The following is a 24937-nucleotide window of genomic DNA, read 5'->3' as shown; positions in this document are numbered from 1 at the left end:
AGAATGCGAGGGAGTTGCTTAGAGGAGCCCACGGCTGTTGATTTTAGGGACAAGTTTGAGGAGTCAGAGAATTTATACAGCTTTGAAATCCTGCATCATCTGACCTTTCCTAACGGAGAATTTGAACAAGCCACAGCTCAATAAGCTAATTAAGGTCTGGAACCTTGGTAAAAGTTACCTGAGAACTCAAATGTATTGGGGTGCCCAAACTTTCGCATGGTGTTCCTTTTCTTTTTTCACTCTGCAATTGCACAAAACAAAAATAATACACAAATCTTGCAGAAAACGCTGAAAAGAAATGTGTCGTCTTTACGTTTATGCCTTTTGGTGATCAGTTCGTCTTCTGCTCACTTAACTATTCACAGTAACCGACATTTTCAGTAAGGGTGCCCAAACTTTTGCATGCCACTGTAGTATGTGATATTCCTTCACAGCAATCCTTCATCATCATCCATTTTCTGTAGACGTGTACGGCGTGGAGCTGTGATCTAGCTGTGGGAGGACGCACAGGTCTTACATCACAGCGCTGTTGAGTTCTGGATTCTGATTGGTCAAAAGATTGTTGATTAATTTTCCATCACAGCAGCACCGACAGTCACGCAGGTTTATAATAACGCACTTGTTCTGATACGTTATCTCGTGGAGGGTTTTATTGGTATCTTGTCCCACGAAACCGAACATCCTGACCGTCACATGCTCTCTGACCTGTCTGCTTATGGATTTAATGAGCGATTGATTGTGTTTATGTTTAACAATTACAAAAATGGAAAGTGTGAGGAAGGATCGCTATTATTGTTGCCTTTACTGTGCCGTTCTTACAGAAAATCAATTAACCTGCGATTTAATAGCAATAAAAACTTGTGCGCAGAGATTATCAGCATGAACCTGCAGTCTGCACTGAGCTGTGAAATCCTGGATGCAGTGTGTGTGTGTGTGTGTGTGAGATAGCAGAGAGTTGCACCGCCCAGCTCAGTTATCCAGCCTCGCCCTCAGCTTCCAAACACTTTCACAGTCACCAGGTTCTGCTAAACTCTTATTTTCCGTCTCCACTCTTGTCGAACTTGGTGTTCTGCTTTATACAGTGTTTACGCTCTCAGCAACGTTGCACAAGGACCAAAAGATAAAACGTGTCAGTGCTGAAAACGTTCCCAGCCCCTGCTTTGGGTTTGAATGCCACTGTTTTCGTAGCTGTGAGAGAATTTTCCGGCGATACCTCCTCATTTAGCGTCTCAGATGTCTCAGACGCTTCTCTGTGCGCCCTGGGTGTGGTGGGAAACGTGTCATTTACTGCGACTGCTTTAGAAATCGATCAGAAATCTCGCCACCTCGGGTGGAGTCGGTTTTCAGGGTCAGACTGTTTCCCAGACGCGGTTAGCGTGGAGTTATACACACCGTCACGCTCAGTGGAGCTGCAGCTGGAGTGTTTTTTTTTTTCTTTATGATTCCTGGCCTGAGGTGACAGTGATGATACACACCGTGCTCTGAATACGGATTCCTTTTGAGCTTATTATATCTAAGATGTTGCTCACTTCACGTCCTGCGCCGTGTCCATCAGCCTGTCGGGTTACTGTTCATCACACTGACCTTCCTTCTCACACTGTCAGTTTTCTGGCACAAATTAAATAACGCACTGATTAGTGTGAAAATCAAATCAGCTGTGGGATTTTAGGAATGACAAGCTTTCGGCTTCCTCCTGCTCTCTCTGTACATATTTGAGAGGAGATGAAGAAGTCACAAGTTCTTCACAAAATGCTTTTCTGCAACGAACATCTTTCTACCACAGAGAGTGAAAATCCGGAATGTTCCATGCTGTACATCAGTTTGATTTTGTTTTCCAGTGCAGTAATCTGTCTTGGGTTTGCTGTGTCACTGTGGGCTGTTTGACGTCGCCGTCTCACGCTGGCGGAGTGGAGTGGAGCGGCCTGCAGGCGTCAGGTATAATTTGTCTCAGAAGTCGAGGTAAAGCTCAGCCATCACTCGACTCCTCGGCGTGAGAGATGACGCTGCACAGCTGGTGAATAAACGAAGCTGTGCGAGCGCCGCTAACAGCCCCCACCTCAAACCCGACGCAGGAAGAAGTGCAGGTGCTGCTTTTACACACGCGCAGATGGCTTTTTAATGGAAACCTGTCAGGATGAGCAATAAACAACACAAATCATCTGATACGGAAGGGAGCGTGGTGATCCGACATCGGTATTGGGATAAATTACGATTCAGTACACCTTCGACGCTCCCTCTGTCTCATCTGAATGCATTTTAACTGCTCAATAACGCAGCCAAAACTGCTTTTGACATCATCTGTAAGGTCACATTGTGTTAGCTAGTTAAGGCCTACCATAGAACCATCTCTGCTGAACATAAGTACACCTAGGGCTGGGAACCAAAACCCAGTTCCAAATTAGAACTGAATCCAAAATGCCAAGTACAAGCAAGGAAGTACTTGCTTATTGGTTCTGTGATGATCCTTTATTATTGCAAACCAAGGCTACGGCCGTAGCTTTCTGCCAGGACCTGTCTTCCCACTCGCAGTGAAACCCATAAAACCTCCGTTATCACGCTGTAACAGTGTGGTGTGTGAACGGGAGCAAAACCACAAAATCGAAACGTTAATCTGTGACCTGGTGACATTTACCGAAATCTTTCTGTCGCGGTGGGACTCGGAACTATCAGATTTCCATGTTGTGACGGTGGTGACGTTGCTGGCGGTGATGTAAATGATGTAGTGATACAGCGACGGCACTCAGACGGCGTCAGTGTAGAGCAACCGGCGGCGACTCAAAACAACAAGCGAAGAAAACCTCAGCAGATACGAGTGAAAATGGGATAAACAGTCTTTACATGAACAGAACAAATGTCCAGAAACAGGAAGAGACTCTCAACAGAGACGGGATGCAGCTCGACTCTGCCGTGATGCTAACTCGCTCAAGTTTCAGCTTCGGCTTTTCACTACAGTGACCTCGTGAATTATACGTCGTATCCGGTTTCACACGTCGCTGTAGCGTTCCGTTAAATACAGTATCCGTTACTTTTCCGTTCTGGAAGACTGAGTGGGAATTAAAAGTTTGTTAGCTATTCCGTGTTGCGAAAGGAGTTTATGTGACTGTCACTCATCAACGCAATAGCGTGTTCATTTGTTTAGCGATGAGCGAGCATGCATGGCTAACGCCACAACAGTGTGATACATGGACTGTGGTAAATGGTACAAAGTTATGTTTTGGTATCTAAACCAGGGCTTTGAACCAGAATTTTTTTCCTATTGGTTCGTTCCGAACAGAAACAGAATTTTAACGTTTCCGGTTTTGGGTTCCACCATTAAATAGACGTTCCCGAACCGGTTAGAACAAAAAAATTTCGTTCCCGGAACGGTTAATTACGTTCCCTGTCAGCTGTTTAACAAATGGCTATAAAATTATGTCTCTGTCTCATCCAGCTTAAGCCAAATGTAAGCTAATTCTATTACAACCTTCATTAAATAAGACAAGAAATAATTCAAAACAATTATTATTTCAAATGTTGGCGATTTGGATTCTCAGTATGTCTTCCCATCTACACAAACAGAAAAAGTGCCAAAAATGAAAGATAATTCGTTTAGTGTGTTACCAAAGGCTAGTCAGGCCCTATGCATTGATAGGCTAACGGAGGTTAACGTCATTTAATGTTCGCGAGCCTCTCATTAACGTGGACAAATATATTGATATCGTGTTTGAAATTGACGTTTTTGAATAACGATAGACTGCAATATTTACCTCTTATTTAAGATGTGGAGACGTGATAGTAGTCCACCCTCCTGCTCTCTCCATTCAGTCAGCGAACGTCACACAGGAAGTGAACCCCAGCGGGTCATAGAAACTTGCGCAGGAGAAGAATGACTTTTTTATTTGTAGGCTACAGAAACTTTGAGGAACGAAATAAAAACCGGTATTAACCGGTTACCATTATTTTTAATAAGCATTTCTGTTCCGGGCGGCACAGTGGTGTAGTGGTTAGCGCTGTCGCCTCACAGCAAGAAGGTCCGGGTTCGAGCCCCGTGGCCGGCGAGGGCCTTTCTGTGCGGAGTTTGCATGTTCTCCCCGTGTCCGCGTGGGTTTCCTCCGGGTGCTCCGGTTTCCCCCACAGTCCAAAGACATGCAGGTTAGGTTAACTGGTGACTCTAAATTGACCGTAGGTGTGAATGTGAGTGTGAATGGTTGTCTGTGTCTATGTGTCAGCCCTGTGATGACCTGGCGACTTGTCCAGGGTGTACCCCGCCTTTCACCCGTAGTCAGCTGGGATAGGCTCCAGCTCACCTGCGACCCTGTAGAAGGATAAAGCGGCTACAGATAATGAGATGAGATGAGATGATCCCCAGCCCTAAATGACCTCTCAGCTGTGGTGCGGTGAACTGAAGTATGCCTCATGGAATATCTGACTTCTGATTACCTCAGGAGCACTTACACGCGAATGCTGCCTACATAGGGAACCTTCTGCTTGGAGTGTAACTATAGTACACACTACTGGGTCTGGATCCCACCACCTGCTGCACTACACACATCATCCGAGGCGTGATCTGGCTGACGGTGAAGTGATTTGTACTTGTCAGATTAATTAGCACGCAGGCGATCGTTCTAGAATCAGGAACACGCAGGCATGACACTGACAAAACCGAGAGAAATAAAGTTTGGCGTGTCATTTAGAGCAGTATAAACCTCTTGTAGTCACGTCAAGAGAGAACGAACTCAAAAACAAACAGTTCCTTTCTCTTAGTCTATATTAATGCACATAACTCCCTAACTAACCTGCTATAATTTATTATATTCATCTTCGCTCCTGATGTTTAGCACTGTGGGGTTCCTGACTATAAAACACAGGCCTTGGCGGCACACTGGAGCTTGTACTCGCTTGAAATTTACGACTTTTCCCCTGAGGTGGTTATTACCTGCAGGATGGTCTCCATGAACGACTCTGTTCTGATGATTGGATTATATTCTGCTAAAGGACTACCAGGTGTAATGTGCTGTGATTTAATGACGACAACTGCTCCAGGATGCAGTGAGTGTGTCTCACCCCCGGTGTGTCTCACCTCCTGCTGTTTGTCCTTGTTGCATTTTTTCATCTCTTTCTCACACTGCAAAATGCAGACACGTGTGAAGTGCGAGGAGATAAACACGTTCTGAGCGCCCAAGCATGCGGGTCAATTCCCCCAATCACTCGCGCCTGTCAGAGGGGAAGCGCATTGACGCTGACGGACTGAAATGACCAAGCAATTCCATTTGGTCCAGCATCCATCATTTCCTCCATTCCACGTCCTGTTCATCTGTCTGTAATGGAGCGCTGGGTGATTGGAGGACGGCCTGCGCCGAGCGGAATTGGTTTCTATCTGCCACCTGGTTGGAGAGCAGGATCTGTGTGGGATTGAGTCGGTGGTTAGCGCACACTCAGAATTGCTTTTAAATGCTAATAAAGTGCTTTAGATATGCAGGGCTTGGGCACTTTCTGTCCGTCTGCCCTTTAGCACAGATTGGGCTCGGTTTGGATTTGGCACATGTCAAGAAAGAATGCTGTGGATTTGATGTGATGAATTTTGCCGTCCTGTAGAAATTGTCACAGTATCACAGCCGAGTCTATGAACATCACGGGGTTAATCAAACATTTTTAAAAACACATGAGCCGTTGGTGAAAATGGCAGGAAATATTTACAGTGTAGGGCGGCACGGTGGTGTAGTGGTTAGTGCTGTCGCCTCACAGTAAGAAGGTCCTGGGTTCGAGCCCCGTGGCCGGCGAGGGCCTTTCTGTGCGGAGTTTGCATGTTCTCCCCGTGTCCGCGTGGGTTTCCTCCGGGTGCTCCGGTTTCCCCCACAGTCCAAAGACATGCAGGTTAGGTTAACTGGTGACTCTAAATTGAGCGTAGGTGTGAATGTGAGTGTGAATGGTTGTCTGTGTCTATGTGTCAGCCCTGTGATGACCTGGCGACTTGTCCAGGGTGAACCCCGCCTTTCGCCCGTAGTCAACTGGGATAGGCTCCAGCTTGCCTGCGACCCTGTAGGATAAGATGAGATTTACAGTGTAAATCTTCACGTCTGAAACGATAAACAAAAAAAAGACTTTTCCGTGAAGTTGTTCTGTGCTGAAAGACCGAGCGGCTGTGAGGACAGACCACATGCTGAGCCAAAAAATAGTAATGGCAGTGAGGGTAAATAAACAACTCCATGATGAACCTGTCATTCACTCACTGATGAAACTGGGGACAGGCTCACACACTCGTTCATAGTTACTGTGTTTAAATTTTTAAATAATTAAAACAGATCTGCAGTTCTTAAGGAGCTTTCGTCATTTCTGGACACAGACCAGGTGAGTGTTGGACTATTTATAACGGCATTACTGCAGCTCCTGATTCAGCATTCCCACTCCGCGAGTACACTCACACACCGAGCAAGTGGTCCAGCTGGCTCCTGCTGCTCCTGCACACTAATCCCACAGTTTAATTAAGGAACCTTTGTCAGGGTCTTTCTGACTGGCAGGGACAAAATTCCAGTCATTCCATTCCAGGGTTTCATTCCCAGAACAGTAGCGTGGGTTTCATCCGCTCAGGAGGAATGTCGGGAGATGTTCTGATGGAATTCCAGGTCATCATCCTGACAGCGGAGATCACATTCCCGTGGCTGTGCGATGAGAAGATGTGTGGTACGGAGGAGGGGATGAGGACGAGGGCGCACTTGTTGACTCATCATTTCTTCAGCACCACATCATGAAGGAATCTCCACCAAACCAAGCTCTCGAAAAAGCAGTGTATCAGAAATATTTCAGCTGTCTAACAGAACGTGTGCGAGATACTGTACGTTCACATCAAACGTAGCCAGAGCGGCAAAATGACAGGAAGTCGGTCGTTTTCTGCGTGAGCCAGCGTCTCTCAGGGTGAGCAGCGGCAGGATCGTTGGCGGCGTGTCGTGGGCCGCGGGGTGTCGGAGTAAAGTTACAGTCCAGGCAACCTTAGGGTAATGAGCTATGACATGTTTTGGCAGCAACCAGTCAGAATTTAGAAATGCTCTGCTCTAGAGAAGACTCGAGACCACAGTCGTGTCAATTTTGGTTCCGTTCCTAAGTACAATGGAGGAGAAATTAATAATTGTGGTGGTGGGCTTATGGCGTGTCTGTGTTTGCGTACAGAGACAAAAATTTAAAAAATAATAAACTGCATATTGAAATTTGACGCAGCACTTTGCATCAACACAGAGTTTCACCACACAAACGGATTTTAATTAGTTTATGCTGTTAGTCTATTTTCTTACCAAACGTATCATAGCAGCTCATTATTCCTTCATTGATCAATTTCTTACCTTCACATTTCACGTAGCTCACACCCTACTTGTGGTCAGTCGGCACAAAGATGCTGATTAACGTGTCACCGAGTGTCTACAAACTTCTCCAGCGTCATTGAGAAGGCAGACAGAGTGAAGTTTAACGCTCTCACCGTGTTTGGTGTGAATTAGTCCTGAACATGTCAGTGGAATTTTTTTCGGAATATGTTCCTGCCTAGAAGGTCCTGGGTTCGAGCCCCGGGGCCGGCGAGGGCCTTTCTGTGTGGAGTTTGCATGTTCTCCCCGTGTCCGCGTGGGTTTCCTCCGGGTGCTCCGGTTTCCCCCACAGTCCAAAGACATGCAGGTTAGGTTAACTGGTGACTCTAAATTGAGCGTAGGTGTGAATGTGAGTGTGAATGGTTGTCTGTGTCTATGTGTCAGCCCTGTGATGACCTGGCGACTTGTCCAGGGTGAACCCCGCCTTTCGCCCGTAGTCAGCTGGGATAGGCTCCAGCTTGCCTGCGACCCTGTAGAAGGATAAAGCGGCTAGAGATAATGAGATGAGATGTTCCTGCCTTTTTCTGGCTGGTTTCATTGTGATTCATTTTATTCTTCCACTTTTACAATGTCCAGAATAAACCAGTACACCCACCAGGATTTACACCGTCGCTAACACCTGTTAGCTGCGTTAGCCTCACACCTCCAGCGCAGATCCAAAGGAAATGCAGAACTCAGACACACCACAGCTAAATGGCGACATTTCACATCATTGTGGACATTTTGTTTTTTTTGTTTTTTTCAGACCAAAGTCCTCCGTAACAGGTAGGGTGACCAGATTTCCCTAGTCTGAAACCGGGACACTTTTGCGGGCGACCATGCTCGTGCACGCACACCTTTTTTTTACGTAAACGTGACACTCAGAGAGGTGCTCTTATCATTTTGTTGAAGCTCACATTTATCAACATCTCACATGAAATAAAACAAACAGGCATTTTGTTCTCTAGTAGCATAGTGGGATACAGATCAGTTAAATTATGGTCAGACAGCAGATGTTGTAATGGCTGAGAATAGGCCAGGCTATGTCCATAGGCCACATTTACACTGATTTATTCCACCTGTTTGTGAGAACACCAAGAAGAATGCATATGCACATGTAGGCTATATCTCTAAAATTGTATGCACTATAGCATGAACTTAAAAAGTAGATATGTGACCTCAACATAGCCTCGGTCAGAATCAGCCTTACTAACCATTCCCCACAACTGAATGAATAAAGCAAGAAGATGTGGACAAAAGTGAACACTTTAATGGAAGCTGCAACAAGCTGTTCAACACAGCAATATGGCCAAACTGTCAGAATGGTGTGTTAAACAGAAACAAAAAAGAGACAAGTGATTTGAGAATATATACTACGGAAGCCGAGAGAGGCCCTTCATATAATCCTTTTTTTATTCACCTTGTTATCCCGAGATAACGACATAATTAATTCAGGATCTCGAGAAAACAACACAACTAATTCGAGATCTCGAGAAAACAAAACCGTTATTCCGAGATCTCGAGAAAACAAAACAATTATTCCGTGATCTCGAGTAAACAGCTGAGAAATGGTTCATTCAGGTGCGCCAAGAGACTTGTGATATGCTGACTTTGGGGCTATTTCTCATTCTGTACAGACGCAACTTTGGTCATTAGAATGTCTGGAATAATCGATCACCTAATAAGGCAATATTTTGATCAAGGGTTGACACAGGGAGAGATTGCATCAAGTCTTTTAATAAGGGATAATTTCAAAATTAGTCCGCGGCACCTCCGCAGAAGACTGGCCCGGCTTCGTTTCCTCGAGATCCTGAATTAATTAGGTCATTATCTCGGAATAACGGTTTTGTTTTCTCGAGATCTCGAATTAGTTGTGTTGTTTTCTCGAGATCCTGAATTAATTATGTCGTTATCTCGGGATAACAAGGTGAATAAAAAAGGATTATATGAAGGGCCACGGCCTCAGCAGTAAAGGAGGAGAGGGGCGACAGCCCGAGGAAAGCCCCCACAGGAGCACACAGCATTTGCAGCATAGGCTACCCAACTCAGTACAAGAACAAAGCACTTACAGTGTGTGCAGTAGGCTTTGTGCGCATTGTTCTGCACCTCTCGGAGGAAGGGGTAGGTGCCCTGTAAATCTTTGGAAAAGGTACATTTTCTTTTCGGCATAATTGCTGCGGCATTACTGCTGCTAGCTGCTAGACAAAGAACATTCGCGACAGTTAATGTTTATTTTATTGTTGCATGGCAACACGTTCTGTTGTCTGGAATAATGTGGCTAAATAAACACCCATGCCACAGGGCCAGGGGGCAGTAACCAGGAAAGTTTGCGATTCCTGCCCATTCATCAAAATAGTAAATGCAGACATTTCTCCGCTCATGATTCCCACGCTGCTCAGTCGCAAACGTCACGAGTGGCGAAAACCGGGACATATCCGTGTCCCGACAGACTTTTGTCGGGACTCAGGACACACAACCCCAAATCGGGACTGTCCCGGTAAAACCGGGACGTCTGGTCACCCTAGTAACAGGTGAGCCAGAGTTCGGTTGGATCCCGAAAGTGAAATCTGATCCTAAATGATGTCATCACTCCGTCTGATGAGAGCAGTGTTAATATGGCCGACTCCTCCCAGGCACGCAACATTTAAACAGTGTTTTCCATTAAATATTCATCAACCACTTTCACATCTTATACACGATCAAACCTGTGAGTGAAGCTCGGAGTCGTACGAGTGCCATTTCAGCAGCTTCTACTGGCTCTAAATCATTTTCACTCCGCACCAATTAGTGGGAGTGTGTTTACTACAGCATGAACAAACGAGGGTTAATTAAATCTAAAAGTATGACTTATTTCACATCCGTTTAACCAGAATGTTCTGTTCAGTTGATTTCGTTTAATTATAAAACAGTCCAAAGAGGATATTTCTGACACTTCCTTTATGAGTAGTCGGAGATCTTTCTGGTTAGAGGTGTTGGAGTGTTTTAGACACGGCGTATTGCGTCAGTGTCCAGCTGGACGTGAAGTCCGGTTCTGATTTGTTGGAATCCCTTGTTTCAGGAACAACATACTGAGTAAGAGCTGTTGTCATTACTGTGATTTGATTATGTAGGTTGATGTATTTCCTTCTAAAACAGGAAGTCAGGGTGACAGCATTCCATTAAACTGCTTGTTAAAAGTGTGATTTAGCGTTTGAGATGCACCATGCCGCACCCCTGCCAAATCTACATAAACCAATACGGAGCGCAGTGACACTGGCATTCCCAACCTTGAGTTCCTCCAGACGTATGTGCAAAAAACACCAACACGCCACGCAGCGATCGCTGTTTTAGTGTAAAAACAAAAGATGGCGCTGTCAGTCATTATGCGATCGGACACGCCCATGCAGTTTTTATAGACTGTAGTTTGAGATTTATATTTTTTTAAACTTCCTTTCGTAAAGGTTTATTAAATGACAGAACAGATCAGATTGCTTTCTATAAACACTTGTAAGTTCATTTAAATAAGAAGTTTTGCCTACTGAATAAATGGAAAGGTTTGTGAGTGACAAGTGACTGCTCATTAATATTTAACACCACATAATACAAGCAAACGCAGGTTTGACAGAGAGAGAGAGAGAGAGAGAGAGAGAGTGAACATGAGCGTGTTTTCCAAAAGGTTCTCCGGACTGCAGCTGGTAAAGGCCCGGTCACACAGCGCTTTACGGCTTTATCACGGCCAAAACCCGTCAAAAAGTGCTCTCCCGTGAAGCAGACGATGTTGTTCGTGTTGATGTCGAAGTTAAGACGTGTTACAGTCGATATACAGACGTGACAGGACGCAGGGGAAAATCGGAACGGCGTCGGACGCGGCAAAAAGTTTTGGACTGCTCAAAACTTTAGACCGCGGACAACCACGGCCGGCACACGTGGTAAAGACGTGCAACACACGTGAAAAACACGTGATAATCAGTGTCCCGGCCGTTATTAAAACTTGGGGAGACGTGGTAAGACGCGAAAGTTTGGCGGTCTATCACGGGCAGAGCACGGTCATCGGACGGGTGTTACGCGTTGGTATCACGGGATATAGCGTGTGTTTAGCGGCTTATCACTGAGAAATGGATTTTTCCGCGTACATAGCACTGTCTAAGCCCGTTAAACGACGTCTCAAACAAGTTCTAAATTCGATTGATCACTGTCTAATCACTTCTGCATCACTTCTGATTTGTGGCATGTATAAATACCGTAATTTTCTGAGACCTCGGCACTTGCAGTCTAGATGTCAAGGGGTGAACATGAACCCTCAACGCTGTGATGTCCTCATCTTAATGCTCCAGCACCAACAGAACCAACTGATACAGGCTCAACATATCCTTGCTGAGAGAAGAAGAAGAAGGAGGAGGAGGAGGAGGGTGGTACGGAACATCTGGGTGCGTGGCTGGACTTGGTTAGCTGTGCTTAGGCAGTGCTGCAGCAGTGAAACAGCCGCCGACGGCCATACCCCGTACAAAGCACGGCAAAGCCAAAATTGACCAAAAATTAGCACTTACGACCACGTCCACTAGATTTTTGTATCTTTTTGTACGTGATATAGACACGGAGTGCTGTGTGACCGCCCCTTAAAGCATGTGGAGAGGTTTATTAAAATAAAAAAAGACACTGTGTGTGTACAAAGCCAGAGAAAAGCAATTACTGTTCCGGTGCTGGTGCCAAAATGAAGTTTCGAACATTGTATTCAGGAAAGCCTCATTACAGCAGCACTTATCCCTATTACAGTAATGGGTGGTGACTAATCACGGTTATAGCGCATCTACGTTGCACTCTTTCAGTGAACTAGACGACAAGAATGACTTCCTTAAAACTCCTCTGCAAAATCACATTACAGACCTTCATTATGCTGCCGTCCAAACGGAGCAGACTCCATCTGAGAAGCACAAAATGGCTGCTGACTGAGTTATATACGAACACAGAGCGAGTGACAATCATTTATTGATTAGAATTAGACGAGCGCTGCTCCTGAAGCCCTGTATTTCTGTGGGTAAAGTTCCTGGGGTTCAGAGTCGGTTACGCAGCTGATTTTCTGAGCTCCACATTCAGATTATTAAAATCACCTGCGTATCGTTCTCACCTCCACAGTTTTATTGAGTCGAAGTGTCTAGACCACACCCTTAAACACAGACACTCCCCTTTAAGCCTGAAAACAATCAGGGATAGAAAATACGGACTGAAGATTTTTTGTGCTCTGCTGTAAAGAAAGCGTGTCGACGGTGTGAAGGAGAATCGGAGCGAGCGCTCATCTGCTGCACTTACAGACAAACCTTCACTTCATTCATCACTTTATCCAGAAAATATCCATCCTCCTGATCAGCGCCGCCTCTGATTAAGACGCGTCTCCTCAGACGTCCTCTGCGTCAAAACAAACTTGCTGACTTTAAAAAGATGATATCGTTAATCAATTAATTGTGTCATATTTATGGATTTACAACCCCAATTCCAAAAAAGTTGGGACAAAGTACAAATAATAAATAAAAACGGAATGCAATGATGTGGAAGTTTCAAAATTCCATATTTTATTCAGAATAGAACATAGATGACATATCAAATGTTTAAACTGAGAAAATGTATCATTTAAAGAGAAAAATTAGGTGATTTTAAATTTCATGACAACAACACATCTCAAAAAAGTTGGGACAAGGCCATGTTTCCCACTGTGAGACATCCCCTTTTCTCTTTACAACAGTCTGTAAACGTCTGGGGACTGAGGAGACAAGTTGCTCAAGTTTAGGGATAGGAATGTTAACCCATTCTTGTCTAATGTAGGATTCTAGTTGCTCAACTGTCTTAGGTCTTTTTTGTCGTATCTTCCGTTTTATGATGCGCCAAATGTTTTCTATGGGTGAAAGATCTGGACTGCAGGCTGGCCAGTTCAGTACCCGGACCCTTCTTCTACGCAGCCATGATGCTGTAATTGATGCAGTATGTGGTTTGGCATTGTCATGTTGGAAAATGCAAGGTCTTCCCTGAAAGAGACGTCGTCTGGATGGGAATTCTTCCAGCATTGATGGTGTCTTTCCAGATGCGTAAGCTGCCCATGCCACACGCACTAATGCAACCCCATACCATCAGAGATGCAGGCTTCTGAACTGAGCGTTGATAACAACTTGGGTCGTCCTTCTCCTCTTTAGTCCGAATGACATGGCGTCCCTGATTTCCATAAAGAACTTCAAATTTTGATTCGTCTGACCACAGAACAGTTTTCCACTTTGCCACAGTCCATTTTAAATGAGCCTTGGCCCAGAGAAGACGTCTGCGCTTCTGGATCGTGTTTAGATACGGCTTCTTCTTTGAACTATAGAGTTTTAGCTGGCAACGGCGGATGGCACGGTGAATTGTGTTCACAGATAATGTTCTCTGGAAATATTCCTGAGCCCATTTTGTGATTTCCAATACAGAAGCATGCCTGTACAGTATGTGATGCAGTGCCGTCTAAGGGCCCGAAGATCACGGGCACCCAGTATGGTTTTCCGGCCTTGACCCTTACGCACAGAGATTCTTCCAGATTCTCTGAATCTTTTGATGATATTATGCACTGTAGATGATGATATGTTCAAACTCTTTGCAATTTTACACTGTCGAACTCCTTTCTGATATTGCTCCACTATTTGTCGGCGCAGAATTAGGGGGATTGGTGATCCTCTTCCCATCTTTACTTCTGAGAGCCGCTGCCACTCCAAGATGCTCTTTTTATACCCAGTCATGTTAATGACCTATTGCCAATTGACCTAATGAGTTGCAATTTGGTCCTCCAGCTGTTTCTTTTTTGTACCTTTAACTTTTCCAGCCTCTTATTGCCCCTGTCCCAACTTTTTTGAGATGTGTTGCTGTCATGAAATTTCAAATGAGCCAATATTTGGCATGAAATTTCCAAATGTCTCACTTTCGACATTTGATATGTTGTCTATGTTCTATTGTGAATACAATATCAGTTTTTGAGATTTGTAAATTATTGCATTCCGTTTTTATTTACAATTTGTACTTTGTCCCAACTTTTTTGGAATCGGGGTTGTAATATAGTTGAATATTTTTGCGTGTATTTAACATCCAGAACACTGTGAGTTGGCCTAGAGGTTAGTGTGTCCGCCTCTTGACCGGGAGGTTGTGAGTTCTACTCGTGATTGGGTCATCCCAGAGACCATCATAAAAATGGTACCTGCTGCCATCTGGCAAGGCACGCTGCAATACAGACATGAGTGGGGAGTCAAACTCTTATGGTTACCAGAGGACACCCCCACCTCCACTGTAACCCTAGCTGTACAGGTGAGAGGCCAAGGGCTATAGAAGCGGAGATCGGTGCCACCCAATGCACTTTAAGGGCCTGGTTAGTCCTGGGACGGGAGACTGCCTGGGAAGACCAGGTCCTGGCACAGGAAGGACTTTTTGATTTTGACATCCAGAGCATAAAGTCATACATTTCACTGTTGTGTGTTTACATCATACTGTGCTCACTCGAGCTGAACTCACACAAGAACACACATGTGATTTCAAGATCAGACTCGAGTATAAATGAGATGCACCCCAGCCGAACAGACAAACTCCGCCCATATTTCTGTAACTCTCACGAACCTTCTGAAAAGTGCGTCAGTGTGTGGTCATGTCTGAGCCCTGAGTACTGATGTGTGTAATTTCAGCATTGGATCCTCACTGTGCGCTTTGTGAATAAAATCAGGGCCTCGCATTGTTTGGTTGTGATATTTGTGGCACCGCGTCCCAAACGTCAGCCATCGGCTCGCCTCCAAGCTGCTGGTGAGGCTTCACTCAGTCCTCCAGGGAACTCGTCTGGCCCACACCCAAACACGCCATTAGCAGAGCAGAGAAGAAAGCAATCGTTCATCCTGGGAGCAAATTAAAGTGTGTGCCTGAGGCAAAGTGAAGAATCAATCAGAGCACAGAGACACAGGGAATTGTTTTTATGTGAAATGATAGTTTCTTCATGAATTAAAGCGATGAGCATTGTAGTGAGAAATCACCTCAGACTCTTCTGTGTAGTTTATAGACGATGATTATTCTTCCAATCACACAGCTATTAACCACGAGCAGGAAAACCTGCAGGCCTCCGATAGCTTCAGTCGTAACATCACAATCACTCTGTCAATAAGCTGTTATTGTTTTATTGAAGTCCAAACCCCAGAACCAGAGCCGGAATCAGTGTTTAACATGCTGTAATTAGTCACAACATGCGAAGGGAGAGTTAGCATCAGCGATTAACGTTACCATGAAGACGAGCCGTGTGTGAGTCCGGGCGGGGCGCACAGCTGCTTCTTTTCATCACGCTGCTTTTATTTGAAATGATTTGTGTCACAGTGGGATTGTTAAACAGACAGAGATGAGGAGAGTCTGTCAGCGCAGGATGAAGTCACGGGTTCATATTTGCTTGAGATTCGGGGGAAAAAAATGCTCTGATTCTTGAAAATAACAATAAAATGTGCACATTATCCATCAGTACAACAGATCGACCCAAACCTTTACTCATCTTCTGATGTTACTCATGTTAAAGGTCACTGGTTGGAAATCACTGCAAAGAATTAATGGGTTTATTGCAGTTCTTGCTTTTTGTCCTCGCTGAATTTCTGCCGACTTTAACACAGAACTTTACTGAAGTCTTTCTGCGAATGTCAGCTTGATGCTTTTCACCTCACAGTTACTCGAAATACATCCACATATATTTAACAGTTATTCCACGAAATCGAGTCGTACACGAGCTGATAGCCGACGAGGCGCGCAGCACCGAGATTGAGTGGAATAACTGTTTTATTCTATCCACATTCACTGGATTTTGAGAAACGGAGCATCTTTATGATTTCTTTTTCCAAATTTGATAAATAAAAACTTTATACAAAACGTCTGACAAAATCATTTACACTTAGAATGTAAACAAACCGGCGAAATGACAGAAGCAATTTGTGAAAAATGCAATAATAATAATTCTTGGGAAAATTTTTTTAAAAAGATACATTCTTACCATCAAGTACTTTCATTCCATATTTGTTGCCCTTTTTTTTTTTGTATTTTTCGGGTTTTGTTTTCGAGTAGAGTTTTTATTTTGTCCTCGGTTGGCTCAGCAGCACACTCCACCATTTTGTTTTGCTCTACTCATGGTATATGAACTGATATCCCAGTAGTAGAGTAGCCAATCAGAGTGTGTGATTGCTCATATCCAGTGAATGTGGAGAGAATAAACTGTTTTATTGCACCAGAAGTGCATCATAACTCAAACACTAATGTTTACACGATGGTTATGCTTCTATTTAATGCTGTCACGTCTTCATGTCACGTCTTTCCCTCAGCCACGATCCTCCACAGCGTAACCCTTCCACATTCATCTCCATTAGCCACAAGGACCAAACAAACACCATCACATGAACAACACCCATGCTGAACTTTACTGGACTTTAATTAACCACATCTGTTAGCAATGACACACACACACGCTATAGAAACAGCACACAGGTTGTACTCGGGATGTACTGCATCCATACTGTACACGTGCACCACACTACGCCATCCCATAATTCAGCTGGAACCTGAATAACCCAAGAAGAAGAAGAATTCCCCTCAGGAAAAACAGACAGAAGACTGCGACTGAGCAGGGTGTGTGCTGCTGGACAAACATAAATATCAGGAACAGTTTAAACATTTCTGCTGTTGCAGCAGTACATTTTTTAAAATTGTGTGCGAATACGTCATCTGTGAACATCTGGGACAGAGGACAGGTAAGACGGGGGCAGGTCAAGTCCAAATTTTGTCTGTAGTATTCGCTCACACACTCATAGAGCGTACTACAGTGGCAGACGGGTGCTGAGTACTATTTGTGTTAGTGCACATTAAGTCCTCAGCTTCAGCCACGCTCTCCGTTATAAAGTCTCACTCCTGATGATTGGCTTATATTTACATAGGAATAACATCCATGAAATGTATCAGTCAGGATTTAGACCTCATCATAGCACAGAGACAGCTCTGGTTAAAGTAGTAAATGACCTACTGTTGGCGTCTGATCAGGGCTGTGTCTCGCTGCTTGTGTTGCTTGGCCTTAGTGCAGCATTTGATACCATTGATCATTCCATTCTTCTGGATAGACTAGAAAATGTTGTGGGAGTTAAGGGAACGGTCCTCTCCTGGCTCAGCTCTTATTTAACAGATTGCTATCAGTATGTTGATGTAAATGGTGATTTTTCTAGACGTAATGAGGTAAAGTTTGGTGTTCCACAAGGTTCTGTCTTGGGTCCACTGCTTTTTTCTTTATATATGTTCCCTCTGGGTGATATTATTCATAAACATAGTATTAGTTTCCACTGTTACGCTGATGACACACAGTTGTATCTTTCTGCAAAACCTGATGAGAGACACCAGCTTAATAGAATTGAGGAATGTGTTAAGGACATTAGACACTGGATGCTTATTAATTTCCTTCTGCTTAACTCTGACAAGACTGAAGTACTTGTACTCGGAGCACATGCAGCTAGAAGTAAGTTTTCTGATTCCACAGTAACTCTGGATGGCCTTTCTGTTTCTTCACGTGCAGCAGTAAAAGACCTCGGAGTGATTATTGACCCCAGTCTTTCATTCAAAACTCACATTGATAACATCACCCGGATAGCTTTCTTTCATCTCAGAAATATTGCTAAGATAAGAAATTTAATGTCACTACATGACGCGGAAAAACTAGTTCATGCTTTCGTTCCCTCCAGGTTGGATTATTGTAATGCCTTATTGTCTGGATGTTCCAGTAGGAGCATAAACAGGCTCCAGTTAGTTCAAAATGCAGCAGCAAGAGTCCTTACTAGAGCTAGAAAATATGACCCCATCACCCCTGTCTTATCCACACTGCATTGGCTCCCAATCAAATTTCATATTGATTATAAAATACTACTATTGACCTTTAAAGCACTGAATGGTCTCGCACCACAGTACCTGAGTGAACTTCTGCTCCTCTATGACCCGCCACGCCTATTTAGATCAAAAGTTGCAGGTTATCTGCTGGTACCTCGTATAGTGAAGGCTACATCAGGGGGCGGAGCCTTTTCTTACAAAGCCCCACAGTTATGGAACAGCCTTCCAAGTAATGTTTGGGAATCAGACACAGTCTCAGCGTTTAAGTCTCGGCTGAAAACAGATCTGTTTAGTCAAGCCTTGTGTTAATGGTGTTTATGAGGTAAAGGTGTAGATCTGGAGGATCCTCAGACAGAGTGTTTTGGTAAACTGGGATGTATGGATGCTGTCAGTCCCCACTTGCTTGCTCACTCGAGTTTGTTGACGGTGTAGTGGCTGCTGCTTTATGTCCCGGGGCCCCTCATGCCTGTGTTACCTTCTGGCTCTCCCCTTTTAGTTATGCTGTCATAGTTAGTTTTGCCGGAGTCCCTGCTTGTACTCAGTGCAATATGTATACTGTTCCTACTTATTCAGGCGACATTGGGCATACCCAACAACCTGTGTCTGGTTGGAGTCTCATCGCATCGCTCCTGTGGAGGGTGGCCCCATGTGGACAGTTGGGGGTCGCGCCTGGAGGTTGCTCTGGACTCTTGCAGTGGTGCTTTTGTGGCTGGGGACTGCAGTTGACTTGCTGACTTTGGGACTGCAGTTGACTTACTGACTTTGGGACTACGGTTATCGTGAACGGTTTTGCGCTCAGGTTTCTGTTGGTGGGGGGTTTATAGCATCAACGAAGCTGACTTCATGTTAAAACTGTTAATGTAATAGTCATGTTGTCTGTTGTTGCCTGGATGGGGATGGGTTCCCTTTTGAGTCTGGTTCCTCTTGAGGTTTCTTCCTCATGTCGTCTGAGGGAGTTTTTCCTTATCAAGTCAAGTGGAGGCGTTGTGGCTCAGTTGGATAAGGCGCCATACTATAAATCCGGGGACCCAGGTTTGATTCCGATGTGAGGTAATTTCCCGATCTCCCCCCTCTCTCCTGCTCATTTCCTGTCTCGACACTGTCCTATCCAATAAAAAGTATCTTTAAAAAAAGATTAGGGAAAAAATTAGCTCATATTTTAAGTCGTTCAAATTCTGTAAAGCTGCTTTGCAACAATGTTTATTGTTAAAAGCGCTGTACAAATAAATTTGACTTGACTTGATGATGTCACTAAGCCTTGTTTTCTCATTTCTCTCACAGCACTGTCTGGTGAACATAATTTCCTGACTGTATGACACGAGTCTGTTTCTTGGCCACGTTCCTTTGGATTTGTTTGTTTGTTTGTTTGTTTTAATAAAATGTTGCACTCTTCCTCCATGATGAAGGACATTCTTCCACCTTGTTGAGCTGAACAGAAATTCCCACTGTGGTGTGTCCATGAGCGTTTTTATTCCGATCATTAATCTGAATTATTACCCTGTGTGTAAACGTAGCTAACAGGACGTAGAGAGAACTCTGCTCACGTTCACCACACTGTGAGATCTGGAAGCTCTTCAGCTCCTTTCGAGAACTCAGGCGTGTATCTGAGATGCTGAAATGATCTGATCCTCTCAGAACGGGGTGATTTCTCATGCTGCACTTCCGTACATGAATAAAATATCGATTGTTCTGACCGCAGTTCTCTCCACTGCTGAGCTCCGATTGATACGTCTCCTTATCTCTTTCTCTATCTCTCTCCATCCTGCCGAACACGTTTTCATCAGCAGAACACAGCTGGAACGTGTCGTCTCCTCCATTATATTCACATCCATTCAGTTCAAACTGATGACTAAGGCTGGTGTTCATTTCACTTCATTCCTCTTCAACACATCATCCAACAGTCTGTTATTAAACCTGCCATTTTACTCCATTAAACAGGAAAACTCCTGGAATAATGTTTTCAAATTCCCAGCAAGTTATTAACGAGAGGAACATCTCTGCACTTTCTTCATTAAAAGGGCCACAATGGATGCATATAAATGAGTATGCAAATTAGGAAACACCCCATGTCCTTGTGCCAGCCCTCACACACAAATATCATTAACATAGAGTATCCATCTACAGTGGTGCTTGAAAGTTTGTGAACCATTTAGAATTTTCTATATTTCTGCATAAATATGACCTAAAACAACATCAGATTTCACACAAGTCCTAAAAGTAGATAAAGAGAACCCAGTTAAACAAATAAGACAAAAATATTATACTTGGTCATTTATTTATTGAGGAAAATGATCCAATATTACATATCTGTGAGTGGCAAAAGTATGTGAACCTCTAGGATTAGCAGTTAATTTGAAGGTGAAATTAGAGTCAGGTGTTTTCAATCAATGGGATGACAATCAGGTGTGAGTGGGCACCCTGTTTTATTTAAAGAACATGGATCTATCAAAGTCTGATCTTCACAACACATGTTTGTGGAAGTGTATCATGGCACGAACAAAGGAGATTTCTGAGGACCTCAGAAAAAGCGTTGTTGATGCTCATCAGGCTGGAAAAGGTTACAAAACCATATCTAAAGCGTTTGGACTTCACCAATCCACAGTCAGACAGATTGTGTACAAATGGAGGAGATTCAAGACCATTGTTACCCTCCCTAGGAGTGGTCGATCAACAAAGATCACTCCAAGAGCAAGGCGTGTAATAGTCGGCAAGGTCACAAAGGGCCCCAGGGTAACTTCTAAGCAACTGAAGGCCTCTCTCACATTGGCTAATGTTAATATTCGTGAGTCCACCATCAGGAGAACACTGAACAACAATGGTGTGCATGGCAGGGTTGCAAGGAGAAAGCCACTGCTCTCCAAAAAGAACATTGCTGCTCATCTGCAGTTTTCTAAAGATCACGTGGACAAGCCAGAAGGCTATTGGAAAAGTTTTGTGGACGGATGAGAACAAAATAGAACTTTTTGGTTTAAATGAGAAGCGTTATGTTTGGAGAAAGGAAAACACTGCATTCCAGCATAAGAACCGTATCCCATCTGTGAAACATGGTGGTGGTAGTATCATGGTTTGGGCCTGTTTTGCTGCATCTGGGCCAGGACGGCTTGCCATCATTGGTGGAATAATGAATTCTGAATTATACCAGCGAATTCTAAAGGAAAATGTCAGGACATCTGTCCATGAACTGAATCTCAAGAGAAGGTGGGTCATGCAGCAAGACAACGACCCTAAGCACACAAGTTGTTCTACCAAAGAATGGTTAAAGAAGAATAACGTTAATGTTTTGGAATGGCCAAGTCAAAGTCCTGACCTTAATCCAATGGAAATGTTGTGGAAGGACCTGAAGCGAGCAGTTCATGTGAGGAAACCCACCAACATCCCAGAGTTGAAGCTGTTCTGTACGGAGGAACGGGCTAAAATTCCTCCAAGCCGGTGTGCAGGACTGATCAACAGTTACCGCAAACGTTTAGTTGCAATTATTGCTGCACAAGGGGGTCACACCAGATACTGAAAGCAAAGGGTCACATACTTTTGCCACTCACAGGTATGTAATATTGGATCATTTTCCTCAATTAATAAATGACCAAGTATAATATTTTTGTCTCATTTGTTTAACTGGGTTCTCTTTATCTACTTTTAGGACTTGTGTGAAAATCTGATGATGTTTTAGGTCATATTTATGCAGAAATATAGAAAATTCTAAAGGGTTCACAAACTTTCAAGCACCACTGTACAGCGTGATCTTCTCACTGATCCACTGAAACCTGCCAGACTAACAACCTTACGTTACCATGACAACCACCACGTTAACTGATTTGCAGAACAGATATATATGATGGGTTTGGCTTGACGGAGTTCACTTTGTGACATCACAAATCGTCTTTATATCTTCGTCCCACCCCGAATCAGTTTTATGTCACTTTACTGAAGAAGTGTTAGTTTTAAATAGAAAAGTTGAGTTTAGTGATAAAACTTCAGCAGTTCATACAGCACGCCTGAGTTACGCACACGTTCAGGCTGATGAGCTACAAACTGTCAAGATTTTAATCCTCTTACAGTAATATGCCAAGCACACACACACACACGCACACACAGAAATGTGTGTGGGAGTTACCGGGTTATTCAGGAAACCCCTACAGACCCATTCTTATTCCATTTATGGCTTTCTATGTGTGTGTCAGAGACAGAGAGGAAACGGCGGGACCTCAACTGCAATGAAGGATGCAATTATTTACCCCTGGTGTCTACAGAGAGAGAGAGAGACAGGGGAGAGTGAGAGTGACAGAGAGAGAGTGAGACAGGGGAGCGAGAGAGAGAGACAGGGGAGAGTGAGATGGGAGAGAGAGTGTGAGTGAGACAGGGGAGAGAGAGAGCAACATAGAGTGAGAGAGACGGGAGAGAGAGTAACATAGAGTGAGAGAGATGGGAGAGAGAGACAGAGAGATACAGAGAGTGGGACGGGGAGAGAGCTACAGAGAGTGAGAGAGAGTGAGACAGGACAGAGTGAGACGGGAGAGTGAGACAGACAGCAGAGAGTGAGACAAGGAGAGAGAGAGAGAGAGAGAGACGGGAGAAAAAGAGACAGGGGAGAGAGAGTGAGGGGAAATGTGAGAAAAACAGTGAAAGAGGAACAGAATCTGTGAAGGAGACAAACAGAATGTTCATGACCTCATGTCTGCCCTCACTGTTTACTGAATCGTGTGTGTATGTACACTGCGTCTTTCTCCACCATCAGTCATAGATTCAGGAGCTTGCTTCTGATTGGCTGATTTCCCTTTTAAATTAGTCTCTCAGTGTTCAAGTCGTGCTGGTTCTCTATTTGCACATTTCTGGTGGGAATTAAATGCGTGTGTGTTTGTCTGTCTGTCTCCATGCAGGCTCTGTTAAAGATGGACTGTCAGGGTCTGGTGGTGCGTCTCATGCTGGATTTCGTGCTCCTGACGACGGCAGTGGAAGTGGCTCCTCGCTGGAGGGAACTGGCTGAGAAACTCGCTCGAGTCTCCAAGCAGCAGATGGACGACTACGAGGCTCCACACCGAGACCGAAACGGAGTGATGGACTCAGAGGTGACCAAACACACTCACATGTTCTATAGATCCCGTGTAGAAACAAGTTAGTTCCTGTTGACTCTGGAGTTGTGCTGTATAGAGCAGATAGAAACAGTCGTCCCTCTCTGAAGGGAACGAAGCAAAAAAAACCATCGCACCGTTTTCCGTCCTGTTCCTGAGAAACTGTACAGAAGTGTAAACTCCTGTCCTGAAGACATCAGAAATCTAAAATTTCCAGCTTCACCTCTGACTGTTACACAGCGCTCACACTGGAGACTCCTTACAGAACTGTCTCACACACACACACACACACACCTCCATACAGAATCAATCATTTAATCCACGTTTTTTAAATGGAACTTTTTTAAGGACACGCCCAGGTGAAAGAGCTGTTACTATAGAAACGATAACGTATTAGAACGAGCTCATTACTATCAACCTGTGAGCATTACTGTTGGAAAAAAAATCCTTCTGACCAATCGGAATGTAGCATTCACGAGCACGCTCTGTGTATCCAATCACAGGCCATGTGGAAGCCGGCGTACGACTTCCTGCTGACGTGGGCGGCTCAGATCGGCGACAGCTACCGCGACGTGATCCAGGAGCTCCAGCTGGGCCTGGACCGCATGAAGAACCCCATCACCAAGCGCTGGAAACATCTCACAGGGACGCTCATCCTTGTCAACTGCCTCGACATGCTGCGGAGCTCCGCCTTCAGCCCCACCTCTCACGACGACTTTGCCATCTAGAGCGTAACAACGTGGCGATCCCGTTCAGGAGGACATGCTGGTTCTTACAGACTGTTTTGCATGTTTTACCTCAGCAGGATCCAGCGTGCCCTTCCTCACAGTTTGACCTTTGACCTCTTCTGTACGGCTGTCCATCGCAGTTTGAATCTTTTAACAATCTGTGGTTTTGTCCCTCGTCGTCTCCTCTGGAAGCCAAAACCCTCTCATTGGTTCATACTCACCATTTTTTATGTTTTTGTTAGCACATTTACTTTTGATACAATTTTTAGAGTCAACTGTAAATTATTATCTTTCAGTAGCAGATTTAAGAGACGCTCTGTACCGTGTACTAACACGTCTCGAGATGTAACTCCGCCCCTTTATCTCATCCTGCAAAGGTTATTGTAAAGCGCTTGTCCTTTAACGTGTCCTGCCTGCTCTGCTTTATTAACATCAACGGACAATCAGTGAAACCGTTAGGAAGGTAGAAATGATGCTCGGATTGTGCTAGTTGTGAATTAGTGATCCGTCCAGACTTTATGCTCGACATGTGTTCCATGTTGTTTTAAAAATGTCACTGTGACATGTTTCGAAACATGATCAATTGTTGGAATTGTTGTGAAATTCTGTTTTTTTGTTTGGTTTTTTTTACCTTCTTCAGTCAGAATGAGGCACAGAACACTTACAGCAGAATATCTATCCAATTACAGTTAGTGTCCAAAACCAATGAAATTCCACCCACAGTCTAAGCTACAGCGCTAATGCTAATGCTAAAGCCAAGGAAAGTTCCTCTGTGCATCTTCACACTTGTTAAGGCAGACTGGTGATGTTTCTCTGCCAGATGAAGCGTTTGTCTGGAGATGGTAAAGACTGTAAAATCCTTCACGGTTGGTGTTATTTGACGGTGTGGACGCGGCGTAACGGTTAGACCTGCACAGTGTTGATTTTTATCCCCTGCTTGTGATTTACTGTTTAAAAAAAAAATCATGAT

The 24937-nt window shown here is 44.3% G+C and overlaps 1 protein-coding gene across 2 annotated transcripts in view; it reads left to right on the top strand.

Annotated features, from left to right (window-relative positions):
* sh3bp4a (SH3-domain binding protein 4a) overlaps positions 1-24559 on the top strand; it is a 90930-nt gene extending 66371 nt beyond the window's left edge. For both annotated transcript variants that reach the window (XM_060911773.1, XM_060911774.1), the window contains 2 exons: positions 23048-23236; positions 23743-24559. In XM_060911773.1, coding sequence (XP_060767756.1) covers positions 23048-23236; positions 23743-23967 — 414 coding nt within the window. In that variant the 3' untranslated portion in view covers positions 23968-24559. The remainder of the gene's footprint in view (positions 1-23047; positions 23237-23742) is intronic.
* Positions 24560-24937: the final 378 nt, after the last annotated feature.

Source organism: Neoarius graeffei, chromosome 27 (genome assembly GCF_027579695.1).
Source record: "Neoarius graeffei isolate fNeoGra1 chromosome 27, fNeoGra1.pri, whole genome shotgun sequence".
NCBI lineage: Eukaryota > Metazoa > Chordata > Actinopteri > Siluriformes > Ariidae > Neoarius > Neoarius graeffei.
This window is presented reverse-complemented; position numbering and strand designations above follow the sequence as displayed.